This window comes from Pinus tabuliformis, chromosome 8 (assembly GCF_031772625.1).
Source record: "Pinus tabuliformis cultivar Carrire ecotype Pingquan chromosome 8, CPIR1, whole genome shotgun sequence".
Lineage (NCBI taxonomy): Eukaryota > Viridiplantae > Streptophyta > Pinopsida > Pinales > Pinaceae > Pinus > Pinus tabuliformis.
This window is the reverse complement of record NC_142294.1, coordinates 685,026,936-685,043,211: the sequence shown is the minus strand read 5'-3', so window position 1 is coordinate 685,043,211 and position 16,276 is coordinate 685,026,936. Positions and strand designations below refer to the sequence as shown.

The 16,276-nt window shown below is 34.7% G+C and overlaps 1 protein-coding gene across 1 annotated transcript in view; it reads right to left on the bottom strand.

The window, feature by feature from the left end:
- The window catches only part of LOC149237434 (putative potassium transporter 12), a 259,791-nt gene extending 251,327 nt beyond the window's left edge, over nucleotides 1-8,464 (bottom strand). Inside the window, exons 1-3 of the mRNA XM_089372658.1 lie at nucleotides 7,947-8,464; nucleotides 7,204-7,429; nucleotides 6,617-6,862 (exon numbers count right to left, since the gene is read on the bottom strand). Of these exons, the coding sequence (XP_089228784.1) occupies nucleotides 6,617-6,862; nucleotides 7,204-7,429; nucleotides 7,947-8,096 (622 nt within the window). The 5' untranslated portion in view covers nucleotides 8,097-8,464. The remainder of the gene's footprint in view (nucleotides 1-6,616; nucleotides 6,863-7,203; nucleotides 7,430-7,946) is intronic.
- Between the last annotated feature and the right edge of the window lie 7,812 nt (nucleotides 8,465-16,276).

Genomic DNA, 16,276 nt, shown 5'->3' with positions numbered 1-16,276 from the left:
TGGGGAAGATCTAAGGAGGATCATTGGCATGGGTTTGCAGTGAGTGTAAAAAGGAGTATAAGGGATCATACACCTAGATTAAAGCACATTTACTTGAGTTAAAAGGCAATGGGGTTCAAATATGCACTGGTCTACCTAAAGAAAATGGGACAGATGGAAATGGTTTAAGCAAGGCAAAACTTGCAAAATATCAGAAAGAACAAGACGAGGTAGATGCTAAAGAAAATGAGGCAAATCCTGCCTCTCAATTCAAACAACCAACAAGGTTGGGAGCATCTTCATCAAAGCCTACACCTCCCTCTCATGGAATTGTCAACCTTGGTTCAAAGTGATCTAATTTGGTACCTCTTGAAAGGAGTTTTAATAATGATGATCGAGAGACGGCGGATGCAACTATAGGTCAATGCATTTATGCAAATGGCCTTCCCTTTAACCTTGTGCAATCTCCTTACTGGGGAAAAATGATAAAAGCAATGAATGAAGGCCCAAAAGGGTACAAGAACCCTGGATATGAGAAGGTTTGTACTACAATGTTGAATGCTGAGAAGTTAGATTTGGAGGCTAAATTAAGCCCCATTCGTAATTCATGGCACATTTCAAGGGTGTCCATCATTTATGGTGGATGGAAAGATCTAAAGAATATGCCTTTGATCAATGTGATTGCTCAGAGCCCAAAAGCTGAAAGATGTCCAATTCATTGCTAACATCTTGATTGAAGCAATTGAATTGGTGGGGCCAGAAAATGTTGTCCAGGTAAAAATTGACAATGCAACGGTGTGTAGAGCAATAGGCCTAATTATCAAAGGCAAATATCAACACATCTTTTGTACCCCTTGTGTTGTACATTCATTGAACCTCATGTTGAGAAAGATGGGGAAGAAAATTGAGTGGATTCGAGTTATTTTTAAAGAGGCAAAAGAAATTCAAGCCTTCACCACAAACCACCACATGTTCAAAGGCATCTACAGGGAATTTGCGAAGTTGGAGCTCCTTAAGGTACCTAAACTTTAACATTTATTTCATAAATTTTAATTTCTACGACTCTAAATTCAAATATGTAAATTGGATTCTCAAATGTCATGATTCGTGAATCATAATAGTTATTCAATCAAATTATGATTTTTAATTTATTGAAACATTGGCAATTTGGCACTTGCAGGTATGCAATTCTCTTTAGAATCAATGAAAGCAATCCCAATCTGAAAGAGCACAAGCAGTGAAAAGGTTGGTTATTGATGATGAATGGTGGGATAGGGTGGAGTACCTTTTGGCATTTACTAAGCCAATTGTGGATTTGCTCTGCCTATTTGACACAAATATGTCTAATTTGGGAGAGGTGTATGAGGGCATTGATTCCATGATAGAGAAGATCAGGGTGGTTATAAATGCCAAGGAGAAGGACCTAGATGAATTCTTTTACAAAGAAGTAAAAGATATATTGACCAAAAGGCGGAACAAGATGACCACCCCGTTGCACCTTTTGGCCTATGCAGTGAATCCAAAATATTATGTTGCAGAGTTTCTAAGTGATCCAGAAAGAACCGCACCAAAAAAAGACCCAGAAGTCTCACAAGGATTTAAAAAAGCTTTTAGAAAGCTTTTTGTAGATCCTAAAATTGGGATTCAAATTCATTCAAAGTTCGCTCATTTTGTGGCGTCATAGGGTTGGGGTGTTGATATTGATTGCATGCGGGACAAGACCAGATTAAGTCCAATTGATTGGTGGAACTACTATGGTGGGGAACTTCCACATATCTAAAAATTGGCCATCAGGATCTTGTCATAGGTTGCTAGTTCCTCTTCAGCAGAAAGGAACTAAAGTACATATGGCTTCATCCATTCAGTGAAGCGAAATAGATTGGGCTCCAAGAAGGTTGAGGAACTAGTGTATGTTCATTCGGACCTTCACCATCTGTCACACAAGAGAGACAAATACAAATTTGGGCCCACCAAACTATGGGATGTGGAACCAAAGTTGCCTGACTTGGATATGACGTTGAATGTCAGGTCTCATATGACTTTGTTTGATGAGGAGACACCAATAGTTGGATCCTCAAGTGGACATGGAAGCAATGCTCCCACTCCTAGAGAGGATGTGGTTCTTAGTGACATGAATGAAGACATATTTGATAATATGTAAATGTAATTTTTGATGGTGTTTTAAACTTTTGAACAATGAATATTGAATACCATAATATGCCATATGAATTATGAATAATGATAGTAGACTGCCAGCCATAGTTCATTTTTTACTTTGTACTATGCAGTGTGCATTATTAATTTTGATGATGATGTTGTAACTTGTCATATTGATGATTGAAACTTGAAACAAAAACTTGATGATATGTTGAATCATGAATGTTATAATAATCATTAATGATGATGACAGTGTTTATGCTGAATTGATGATGATTATAGAGTATAAATAATCTCCAAAATAATTGCTCACATGCTAAAAGCATCCTTTCAAGCCACATCTCTCTGGAGCAATTTGGGTTTCTGCAAGGAACACAGATACGTGGATTGTATTCCATAAAAACCAAGAATCAGAAAACTCTCACTCTAAAGGTAGATCTCTCAAAGGCCTTTGACCGAATGAGTTGGTTGTATCTCAGACTTATTTTCATAAACCTTGGGTTCATCCATGCCTTCATTATTTGGGTGTTGAATTGTATCAGCCCATCTTTCTTTGCCATTCTATTCAATGGTTCAACTTCCCCTTTCTTCAAAGCTGAATGCAGAATAAGAAAAGGCTGTCCCCTGTCACCACTCCACTTTCTTCTGGTAGCTGAGGCTCTTAGTAGATCCTTAAAAGCATCCATTGCTAATGGTAGATTAAAAGGTATAACTCTGGGCCCTTCTTGCTACATAACCCACCTCATCTTTGTGGACAACCTCCTCATATTCTGTGAAGGTACAAGGAACATGGTGAAAAAACTAAATGAGGTCATAGATCCCCTCTGAAACTGCAGGAATGACAATTAACTGGGAAAAATCTACGCTGATCACCTAGGGACTTTATCTAGAAAGGATCAGCATACCTCCTCATATTCTGTGAAGGTACAAGGAACATGGTGAAAAAACTAAATGAGGTCATAGATCCCCTCTGAAACTGCAGGAATGACAATTAACTGGGAAAAATCTACGCTGATCACCTAGGGACTTTATCTAGAAAGGATCAGCATGTCTCAAATTTTTCCCTTTCAAATAGGATGCTTCGAAGTTGGGATCAAATACTTGGGATTCCACTGAAAAGAAAACAGATACAAGAAATCTGACTGAATATGGCTCTTAGGAAAATTGGAAAATGAAGTAATACCTAGTATAATTAATGGCTCACAGGGCGACAAGTTGGTCCTGGTCAAGGCATTGCTAGAAGCCATCCAAGTATATTGGATGTCACTAGCTTGGATCCCAAAAGGCATCCTGGAAAAGATTAAACAACTCTGTTTTTGTTTCCTATGGTCTGGAGAAGCTGGGAAAAAGTTACTACTTGCCTCCTTGAAAAGGCTAGTGGTACCGAAATCCCTTGGAGACTGGGGATAGAAAAATATGTTTTTATTCTCGAAATCCCTCACAGCTAAAAATGTCTGGAGGCTCATCATAGGCACAAGGCTTTGGGCACAAGCAACGAAGGCAAAATATCTCCCACAAGAATCCATTGTGAACTAGATTGCGAAGCCCCAAAAAAACTGCAAAATGCTAAATCACTTGGAAAGCAATTGTATCCGCTTTCCCTCTGATTAGAAATTGGCAATCTGGAAAATCAAAAATGGAGATCAAGTACTCATTGGAATAGAACCCTGGATAGGATGTAAAGAAAATTATAAACTCCCAACCATCCCATCTGTGAGCTACAAAGAAATGGTATCTCTGTGTTAAGACAAACAACTCATAAAAACTAAACCACAAGGCAGCAGGGGTTGCTATCATGGAGAGAAATCGGGCTAAGAGAGGTAGATGAAGAAACATGGAAATCCTACTTAAAATCACTCTAAGGCTCTTTTGTGACTCGTTCTCGAGAAGAATATCAACTCATCTAGACATTGAACCCATCAGGAAACTATGGGCCAAAGTTCAACCACAAAGCACTAGCCAAAGAAAATAGGGAAAACCCACAGTCCAGTTGCGAAAAAACTATGGAAACTCAAATGTCCAGCAAAAGAAAAGACCTTTATGTGGCTTCTTCTAAACAATATGGCACTTACCTGGGATAAAATACAAAAAAGAAGCTTAGAAGGCCTAGCCAGATGCTGCCAATGCAAGAAAGAGAATGAAATAAACTCTCATATCATCCTATTCTGCAATTACACTTCAAAATTTTGGAAAGAGGCAAACAGAATTAAAAGCTTGAATAATGTCTGGAAAGGAAATTCCATTGATGAAGCTCAAAATCATGGCTCTCCAACCCAGCAACCTCAAATTATAATGCACTTCCTTTTACAATGGCCTGGGGGATCTGGATAGCAAGGAACCAAATGCTGCTGTTTGAAGATAGCGAAATCATCCCTTTAAAAATTGCTAACCAAAGTATAAGTATTCTATCAACTTTTGCACAGCATACAAAGACATCTTCTCCAACAAGGACAGTACAAGACCCTGTAAACAAAGACATGCTGTGGGATTTTTTTGATGGAGCATCTCAGCGAGATCCTCCTCGAGGGAGTGCTGGAGGCATTTTACGTTTATCAAAAAATCCTTGCATTTTCTTCTCAGCAGGTATAGGAAACAAAACAAACAACTTTTGTGAGATGATATCTCTTAAACTAACTCTATGCTTGGCCCAGGGAAAGAGCATTTCCCACCTACACATTTATGGAGATTCCCTGCTTGTCATACGACAGATGAAGGGAACTTAGAACTGCAAAATTTCACATTGCTACCATTATTGCAAGAGATAAAGAGAAGCTCAACAGGCTTCACTTATATCTCCTTTGATCCTGTCTACAGGAACAAGAACGCTGAAGCAGACAGGTTACCAAAAGCTGGATTGGCACTGGACAAAGGGTGTCTGGAAAATATCAGAAAAAAAAAACAGTAAATTTTATGAATCCTGGATATAAAATGCTGTAATGTAATTTCAATCTCTGCATATATATATATTGAAGACTTAAAGTTACTGCCTGATCAAAGAGAAGTACAGCGTAAAGACTATTTTGTGTAATATTTCTGATCATGGGTAGAGACGGAGAACAGAATTATCAGATGTCCGTTTCTGTAATTAGTTTCAGATAGCTTTTTTCCTGTTAGAAGGATTCTTTTTGGACATCCAAACATACTTGGGCAACTTGCCAGCTGGCTGCTGGACTTCCCCTCAGCATATACTTTTGTGGTTTTGTTATAAAGAGTAACAAAATTACTAGCTTGTTTTCTTTGCAAAAATGGTATGTACCATACATGCTGAGCAAATTCATGTGTATTTGTACAAATGTCACATTCCTTCTTTGTATTCTTTACTGATTTTGGACCCTAGCCATAGCATATTACAGGCATCGTTTTAAGATATGTTTCACTCCAACATTTGATGTACCGAATACGACATTTTGAAGCAATATGGAACTGGCATGAAATGGATATTTGCCTTACAAAGTAAAAATACTAAGCTGGTGACAGATAATGCACAATGATGCATATTGTTCAAAAATGCCCCTCAACATACACTTTTGTAATATTTTTATATAGAGTAATAAAATTACTAGCTTTGTTTCTTTGGAAAAAAGACATGCACCGTACATACTGAGTATATTCAATGTGTATGTGTACGAGTGTCACATTTCTTCTTCGAATTCTTTACTGATTTCCGACCCTAGCCATAGCATGTTACAGGCACCGTTTTAAAGCATGTTTCACTCCAATATTTGATGTACCGAACACAACATTTTGAGGTGATATGGAACCAGTATGAAGTGGATATTGCCTTACAAAGTAAAAATACTAAGCAGGTAACAGATAATGCATAATTATGCATACTGTTCAAAAAGCATTAAAAAAATGCAAAAACACTTGAAATAACTTAGATTGTCTCAGCAAATCAAACCCTCATCATATCCTCAATGCAAACCATTTCACTTTTGTGCTTGTGTGAACATGATGCCTAGATTTCAAGAGACTGAAATCCCAAGTATGCGATGACTAATTTATCAGTGATATTTACTATTTTAGGATGCAACTTAGCAATTTTGCAAACTTACTAAAAACTAAATTTATTTCATCAGTTATTATGGAAGTTCTGTTTTGCCCTTCATCACTCTTTGTACTCTCAGATTCCTACTAAATTGGCAATTAGTCCAATAGGCAATATATACATACTACTCTAAGGGCTCTATACTGAACAGAATCTGTAATTGATATTGACTATGAAGTCTAACAAAGCCGGTATTAAACAGAGTTCCCCCATATCAGTAGATTTGCAAACCATAGGAAAATCTAAAACTGCTGCAAGAGGACAAGAATAGATTTGATCTCAATATTTGCAAGTGAAAATTGATAACAATGGAATCATTTTTTCAACTTGGATGACTAGCATCCAGTTGAACAGTCTTAACCCAAGCCAATGAAACAAAAGAATAAATATTAAAAAAACAAAACATTAAGATTAAATTAGGAGAAGCATAACCTGAGATAGCAGGAGTAAAAATTCCATCACCAATGAACATGCAAGTGCCAACAAGTACAAGAAGAAGCAGTGCATTTTGACCGTAGACATTTGCCTCTAGCCATTTCTTTGTTCTCGCAGCACATGATCTATCTTTAATTTTTCGTCTGCTATAGGTTGTGAGTTTTTCATCTGTGTGGTGTTGATTTGGAATAGTGTTCACTTTAGCATGTCTACAGAGTAACGAATATAGAGCAAATGTTCCACCTACATCACGTCAACATAGCATCTTAGAAACCGTTGATAAAATTGCATGCATATGCACACTAAAAAGCAAGAGACATGAGTAGTTTTTGGGTAGCAGGACAAACTGAAAATTATAAAAAATATATATATAAAATAAACGAAAAAAATTGACCTAAAAGTAAAACTCAGGAAAAGTATATTGGGTTTGATTAGAATCATCCAAAGAAGCTTAGAATGCAGGTCTAATGAATGGTTATGAAATTCCCAAAGGGTATTCAGTGCAACAACTCAGCCAAAAAGATGCACGATGTTTTTATTTTATTATATGCAATATTCTATGTAAATTCACGGTCGTATGTTACCTTCTCCGTTGTCATTGGCCCTCAGGACCACAAAGACATATTTCAGAAGAGGAATCAGCGTTAAAGTATATATAATTAATGAAAGAGCTCCCATCACTTCGTCGGAATCATTGATACCATCCGGAAATGTGCTGCTAAAAACATATAATGGAGATGTTCCCAAGTCTCCATAAACAACTCCAAAACTCTGAAATGCAAGACGCAGAACCATTAAAGCTGAAAACCCCTGCAAATGCAATAGAGTGAATCAGGATTTTACTGCCTTGATATTTGACAATTATGAGAAAGGAATTTACCAGCCAAAGCTTCATGCTAGGTATATGCCCGTGACAACCTTTCATGCAATTTATGTGAGTACTGGGTGAATAATAATCCATTCCAACAAAATCTATCTAAGATTATAAAAGCTATTCAAGATTGCACTCATTGGGATTTTTGAAATGGTTCACGTTGACTTTCAAATTAGCAAAGGAAGAATCATTTCAATGTGTTTTGTTCTTCAGATTGATTAACTGAAGTTGAATTTTGGCACCTTCTGTGGGATTTTCTGGTAATTATTTGAGTTGCTTTCCAAAGAGATGGGCATGCATTTGACATGACTTAATATTATCTTGGCTCATGAATTAGTGCATGAAATGAAATTTATCTCTTCTCTAATTTAATCTAACATGGAGGTAATTAATTAATTTAGAGATAAAGGTGAAGCAGCCATGACTTTTTATATTTTTTTTTTTCTAACTGACCTCTCTTGTGTCCATGGCTGTCACATGCTCGGCGTCTGCATCTTGAATGGGCTTGTCTATTTTCTGATCCAGAGACCACATGCGCCCTCTGCCGCTCATTTCTCGGTCTTCGTCAATCTTATCCTCCATGGACAATGATGAGGATACCATGATATCCTTTTAATTCTCTTACTCCCAATTCTCTTCTGCTGCTGTTTTCCTGTGTCAACATAAAAGGGATGAGGCTCGCGGGAATCGAACTTGAACTTGGGGTATCGTCATACAATTTCGCCAAAAAAGCAACTTCAAAGAACTCTAAAATATTCTAATATGTCAGAAGTCCATTCCATTTTGCCAACCTGCAACGTCTATGTTGCCGCGGCAGGGCTTGCCACATCGAACTTACCAATTTTAAGGAAGCGACGTGCTCTAAATTGTCACATGTATAACATTAACTCTATATATACATATTCACATCAGCTTTGATCGAGATCGTCGAAAGATCCGCAACAGAATATTTTTTTATCTGTCGGTGGCTGATATCCGTTGCGAAGTAGTTTATATGGGTGCAGAGTTAATGTAACAGTTATTCCATGTTCCGAATATTTGTTTAGTTAATATAAATTTTCTAGGTTCCGAAATATACAATGTTTAGGAAATTTAATAGGTAAAAATTATATAATGTTTATAATGTATAAACTCAGTTAGCATGAGTGGAATTTCGTAACCTTTTAAATGAATAAAAAGTCAAATTATTATTAAATTGGTATATTTGGTTTTATATATGAAATTAAGATTAAATTATAATTAAAAGGTATTAATTATATTGAAAATAGTTTATTTATGATTCTATGGATAGGTTTTTGCGGATAATATTTTTATTAAAAGTGTTTTTAAGTTTTGAAATAAGATTTAAATTGTTTTTTATTGGTTCATTACATGAAATTGATTTTTCTGCCAAATACTGTTTTCTTGTTTTTTCTTTTTTTACAAAGTCAGTTGCTAGATGTATTCAAAAAAGAAGGGGGAGACTAAGCTCCGATTTTACAGAGGATGAGCTCACAGGATTAGCTTGTGGCTGTATTACATTATGACCGTTCACAAAAATGCTTTTACTATTCGATTGAAAGGTCCTAAAACAAGTATAAACTCTGATAAATTGGGACAGAAGCAGGCTGACTTTGCAATACATCTAGTCGATACTTATATGGCCGATCTGTCGGGCATTGGAGGCCTCCGGATGGCTGTCTACTGCTGCAACTCTTGCACTGGAGGAGCTGGTGCTTGGACCGTTTGAGCTGTTGATCTTGTCCAACATGAACTTGAGGATCCTGCAAAATACTATTTTCAATGAAAGTTTATTTTTGTTATAAAATAAGATTTAAAATTTATTTGGATTAGTTTAGAATTTTTTTTTAATATATGGAAATATTTTAAAAATTTAAGACTTAAAAGTATTTGACAAGATAGACCATTAACAAGTTATTTTAGGTTGTGTAGTTTTTTTTAAATAATGGTAATGAAGTAATCTGCATTTATAAATAAAAGTGAATGATATTTGTTCTCGATTAACTGCTGAATTATGATACATTTTACCACTATCTTAAAATAATAATAATAATAATAAACAACTTTTAATTAACTATATATAAATTTAATAAGGTTGAATATACAATTATAATTAGCATAGATTCATGTTAACCTTAGATCTATCAAGCATCTAAATGGATCAAATCTCTTTAGGCGCAAACCTTTACAAAAATTGAAAAAAAAATTGCACTTCCAAATATTTGATAGATCTGAAGATCAAAGCTATGTGTCAATCTCACGTTGAGCATGGAAGGAACTATTCATCTCCTTTTATATATATATATATAGATGACATTGAAATATTTTATTAGACATAGTCATTAATATGTTTTATTTGTGACCTACATTCTTCACATTAAAATGTATTTTTGTTATTAGTACATTTTTAAATACACATCCCTTCATATTAGGTTGCAGAAAGCATTCTCTCTTACTTTGAATTGAAAAGCATATGTCAATAAACTTAAAAATCTAATTTTTTTTTTTTTAATTCACATAGAAAATTTTCCCTTATTAATATTTTTTAAATGTCGTTTATCACCTCTATATTAAGAATTGAATAATTTTCACATCTTCCTCATAAAAATATTTTTTTTTATTTAAATTACTTTGTATTTCTCTATATAAAATTGATATAAAATTATATTGCATTGAAATATTTTATTTGTCCCTGACACTATTTTTTTTTTGTTTTATATATAAAACATGTGAATTCAACACAAAATGAATCACAAATCTCCTTTATACAATTGTAATATCAATATTATTTTTTAAATGTTACATATAGACCCTATATTGGGTAATGAATAAATTACACATCTATGTGGTATTAAAAGGTAGAAAGCAATTATATACTAAATTAGAAACTTTTTATTTCCAATTGCTTTATCTAAGTTGATATAAAATTAAGATGGAAATTGAAATATTTTATTTATGGATAATATTGAAATATTTTAAATATTTTATTTGTGTCTAACATTGAAATATTTTATTCATGGATAATATTGAAATATTTTAAATATTTTATTTGTGTCTAACATTGAAATATTTTTTAGGGCCAGGAGGGATATTACACAATCCCAAAGGAATAATCATGGATAAATTCTCGTGGGGACTCGGTTACAAATCGAATAGTCAAGCATAAATGTATTGGTTGTATTTGGGGCTAATTTTAGCTCAAAAAAGAGGGATTCAAGATATCTCTATCGTTAGTGACTCTTGTTGGCATTATGATTAATGTGTTGTCCTTGATGGCAACCTACTTGATAGGGATGTCAACATGATGATCGCAGGATGAGTATTTAGGCCAGTACATATGTGACAGAAAGATTGGACAAAGGAATATCAGTTCATAGACAGAGGAATGATAAAGATAAAGTTTGAGGAAGTATATGTAGGTTCTATGAAGCAAAGTCACATACATATGCAAGTATGGTGAAGAAAAACTGTGTATAGTTTTTGCACCATGGTATTCTAAAAGCCAGGGGTCTTTACCATGGTATTGGCCCATAGTAATGAGCGCAACAATGTACATTTGATCCTGTCAAAGAATACCATCGACATAACTACGGAATTTGCCTAAGGTATTGGCTAAGGCCTAAGGTATATAAGGAGATGGAGATCAAAGTGCTAAGTGGAGATGATATGGGTTATTGATGAATTGTTTGATCTAAAATAAGTATTCACCCGGGAGTGTGATGATGGATCAGATCTTATAGATCTGAAATGACTACACATTGAATAATATGCTTATTAGTTGATAGATTTGTGATGATGATGTTATGATGTTGAGATTTGGGTTTGATTGATGTTTTGTTGTGCAACGAAGGTATGATTCAGTAGTTACAAATATGTACACAGGTTTTCTTCAAAAAGATCGCATACATATGTGGATCTGCTTCTAGGTAGTTGCATATCGATTCTGCAGTATGGACTGATTTGTACGTAGGTATGCTTCTTGAAAGTCACATACATACGCGGAAGTATCTTATAAGGGTTGCGTACATATGTTAATTTTTTGATATATATGATGTTTAATCAGTCTTGTTGTGTTTGTTGATGTTTGTCGATGAAGTCTTTCATGATGATTTTTGTTTAACAGTACTAGTTGAGGTTGAAATGATTATGTTATGAAATGTTGAATAGTAATGTTATGAGATGATTTGTATTTGGTTCAGAGATATGTGACAAGGTCAGTGTGTGTTTCAGTGATTGATTTCAGTAGTATAGTGATTTAGTTTTAGGGTTCAGTATTTTGAGATCTGTACGCATGTTATCTGAAGAGAAATCACGTATATACGTGGGTATGTCTCATAATAGTAGCATATATGTTCTGATTGACAAGGGTTTATAATGACAAAAACTAATTTTTGTGATGAACAGTAAGTGGTCTGACATTCTGATGAAGAGTATGCAGTGATTTGAGATGATCTAGCTGCTTTGGTTGTTTGAGGTTCAGTAATTGGTTTATTCAATGAATTGATGATTAAGTTGGTTCAGTGAATTGATACAGTGATTGGTTTCAGTTTGTTATTTGATATTGGACTTAAATGATGGTAGTGGGTCTAGTCTGAAAATCTGATGAAGTTGGCCTACAGGTTTTGATGTTTTGAGTCAGGTGGATCCAGTATGAAAATTATGAAACGTGGTCCACATAAGTGCTGAGGGTTAGAGCTTTCAGCAAGGGAGTCAAAGCTTCAGATCAGGGGGTAGGTGTCGGTAAACGAGATCAGGGGGTTGGAGCTCCCTTCCAGTGGTTGTTGGAGAACGAGAGAAGGTTGTAGCCTTCTATAGGTGGTGTCTGTGTGCTGGTATGAGTTTGCACCAGTACACAATTGTAATAAGTTTTTCATTATAATAAAAGATGAAGACAAAGACGAAAACAGCGGTGGTTTTATCCCACATTGGGTTTCCACCTAAAAATCCTAATGTTCATGTGTGTTGATATGTTGTTTATGTGTGATGTTTTATTCTATTCTTATTGCACATAGTTATTGTTTAATTAATGCCTAATGAAATACTTATACACTGGTTCAAGTTAATCATATGAGGAATTAACTAAAAAGTTAGTTAACTGGATATACGCTAGTTGCCTACATAACAATCGCGTACATGCACAGGTTTACTTCATTATAGTCGCATACAAAAATATGAATTAGAAAATAAAAGTTTAAGTGAGTTTTTAAAATATTGATTCACCCCCCCCCCTCTCATTTCCAACAATTGGTATCAAAGCAGGTCCTTCAGAAGAAGCTTGATCGCTTGAAGGAGATCCATCAAGATGATGGGAAAGAAGAAGATAGCTCGAAGGAGGGATTCAGAAAACTGTGACAGTGATATATCAGATGCAATAACAATTACAAATGTCAGCAAATATTCAGGTTTGGGAGCACCCCGCTTTCTATTGATCAAGAATGAAGAAGATGATAACAAATAATTATCAGGTATGGGATTTTGTTCTAACTGTGGTCCATTTCCTTGTCTATGCAATAATGATAGTGATGATGAAAATGAAATGACTGAACTTGCACTCATGGGTAAAAGTGAAAGTAAGCACTCTAAAGAGAAAACAAATTCAAAAATGTTGGCCCTAGAAGCAAAAGATCAAGGAAATTCAGAAACAATGGACAATGAAGGTATACCTATGCTAAGAAAAGCTAATTTTCATCAATTGAAAGAAAAGATGAAGTATAATCTAATGAACTATGATGTTTGGTATTTAGTATGCAATGGCTACACCAAAATTCCTCCATAAGATGAGGAAGTGCAAAAAAATAATAAGGCATTAAGTGACATCATTGATAGCATATCTGATTCAACAATAAATAGGGTTATGCATTATGCAACTGCAAATCAAGTATGGGATAAGCTACAAGCAATCCATGAAGAAAACCCAAAGGAAAGTTGCTCATTAGGGGAACTACTAGGCAATCCTATCCCTAACAATGTGTCAAAAAATGAAACAAACTTTGTTATGTCAGATGGAGTTGATTCAGAAGAAGACAAGTTAGAAGAATTTTTTTATCTTAGAAAAAAACTTGATCTTGCTTTGAAAAAAATTGTTAATCTTAAAGATAAGTTGCAAGCATATGATGACAAGGACCATATTAAATTAGTAAATGTTGTTGTGGAATCTAAACAATATTGTGAAGGTCTTAAAGCTGAGATCGTCTCTCTAAGAGCATATCTTGAAAAATCAAATAAGTGGAATGAAGAACTACTTCAAGCATTTGAAGAACAAGAAAATGGGTTGAAAGAAGAGATTCTCAAATTAAAGGAGCAAGTGGAAGAAGGAAGAAGGGTTGAAGAAGAAAAGTGAAAAGAAATATCAAAGAATGGAGGTTGAGGTAAACATTCTAAAAGGTAAATTAGAAGAAAAAGATAAACATTTGAGATTTCAAGATAGTACTAAGATTTTGGATAATATTCTTAGTAGTCAAAGGTTTCCTGCCATCAAATATGGTCTTGGTTTTCATGAAATGTTGAAGGAGAATCTAGTTCACAAGTTGATGCAAGGAATTTAAAGGGTAACAATGCAAAACCTGAAATGCTCAACAAAGAGATAAGAAGTCAACCTGATCAACAACCAAGGAAAGTGAATCTTCAAAGAAAATCATTTACTCCTAACTATAGAAATGTTAATCGATTCTCTCCTCTGATCAATAATGTTGAATGTTTTATATGTCATAATTATGGACACGTTGCAGCCAATTGCAGAAGTAGATTGTTTCAATCACAAGCAAATAACTGCTTCATAGAAAGATCATCAGCTTCCAGGTACTCAGGCTTCTTTAAGGGATATTGTTTTTCTTGCAATATATTTGGTCACAAAGCTATTGATTGCAATAGAAGGAATATGAAACAAAAATATTATGATTCCTCTGCTCATATAAGATGTTATGCTTGTAACAAGTTTGGGCATGTAGCAAAAGAATGCAGGAACAAATCTATGGATCACCTCAGACAACATGGAAAGCAATCAGATAAGAATATTGATGTCAGAAGACCTGAAAAAGATGGATCCACCAACATTTCTCATAATAAGAAGAAAGAAGAAGAACATATAAGGTGTGGTCTTGCTCTCTACTCGTTTGAAGAAGAAGATGAATGGTACATAGACAACAGATGCTCTCATCACATGACTGGAGATAAGAGTAAGATGGAGTCTCTCAAGAAAAACCAATATGGTAAGGTTATTCTTAGAAATAATGCTCCAACAAAAGTTATGGGAAAAGGTAGAGCTAGAATTAATAAACATAGAGGAGCACCTGATACTTTATTATTTCAAGAGCTAAAGAAGAAAATTCTAAATGTAGGTCAAATGGCAAATAAAGGAAATGCAATTGTGTTTACATCAACTAAATGCAAGGTCATATATGAAGAAATAGGAAAGGTCATAGCAAGACAATATAGAAACCCAGACAAATTATACACGTTTAAAGAATTGAATTCTTGCATAAATGAGGAGGATTCAAACTCAGAGTATAAGAAAATGATCTCTAATGCAATACATTATTCTTAAAAGAATACTTCTCACAACGACTGCAGAAGTGATGTGAGGTACATGACCTCATGAGGAGTAGGAGATGATTATCGGGTCATCGAGATCAGTGATGTATGATCTCTAGGGGAGTTGTGGCTATGAAAGTTCAACTCTCTACTTTCTGTACGCAGATATCATAAAGGACAATCTCGTATATACACGATTTTTGGTCTAGACAGTCGTATATGTTTATCTAAGATTAATAAATTGTGGGACAGACTGAGGGAGAAGTTCTAATATGATTCGATTAGTTATTATTTGGCTTTTTGATGCTAACATTGGTTGGTTACAGTCTGTTGATGCTCAGATACTACTTAGAAGTATTATTGTCTTATGATGGTTCATGAGTTGCTACAATATGACATTGCTAATTTGGTTCTTTTGATGGATTTACTGATTAAGATGGATATGGTCAGACCTAACAATGAATAGTCTGTACAGGTTTAGGGGGATATTTTTCTATGATTCTAATAGTGCATTGTTGGCATTATGATTTATTGAGAATTCCTTATTGCATGATGATTTTTAGTACATATATAATTGATGATGTGTTGTTGTTGTTGAAGACAAATATGATGTTGTTACTATGTTTTGGATAAAGTTGCACTTAGTAGAGTTAATTCTACATGAAGAGGATATCCATGTCATGGTCCTTATTGACATTAGTTGGTGATGATGAGTTTCACTCACTACTACTATGATGTTGTCATTATGTCTTCAATGATGCATAAGTTGTATATGGTGCAATTATGGATGATTCCTATAGTCTTGTTCTTGGTTCTCACATATGTTACATGGTGATGATACATGTACATGATATGCTACACATGGTATGTTGCTTGAGGATTTTAGCTCTTTGTATATAGAGCATGTTGATCTTGATGATATGAGGTCAAAAAAATGGGTTGCTAACAAAGCTTGATTACACAATCTTATGCCTGGTTGATGATGATGAGTCCATATTGCTATCTCTATGTCATAGGTTATCAATGATGGATGGTTACTTGAGTTGCATATTGGTGAAGTTTATGGTGTGGTAAATCTTCTTGCATGAAGATAATGGGCCAAGAGAATGCTATTGTTGCCTATGAGTGGTTGCCTATGAGGAAAGGCAATTTACATGAAGATAAGAGGCTGTTTATTGATATACTATTGCTACAACTGTTGGGTGATGCTTGGAGACATTGCATATTTAGTCACATATTGATGCTTGAAATAT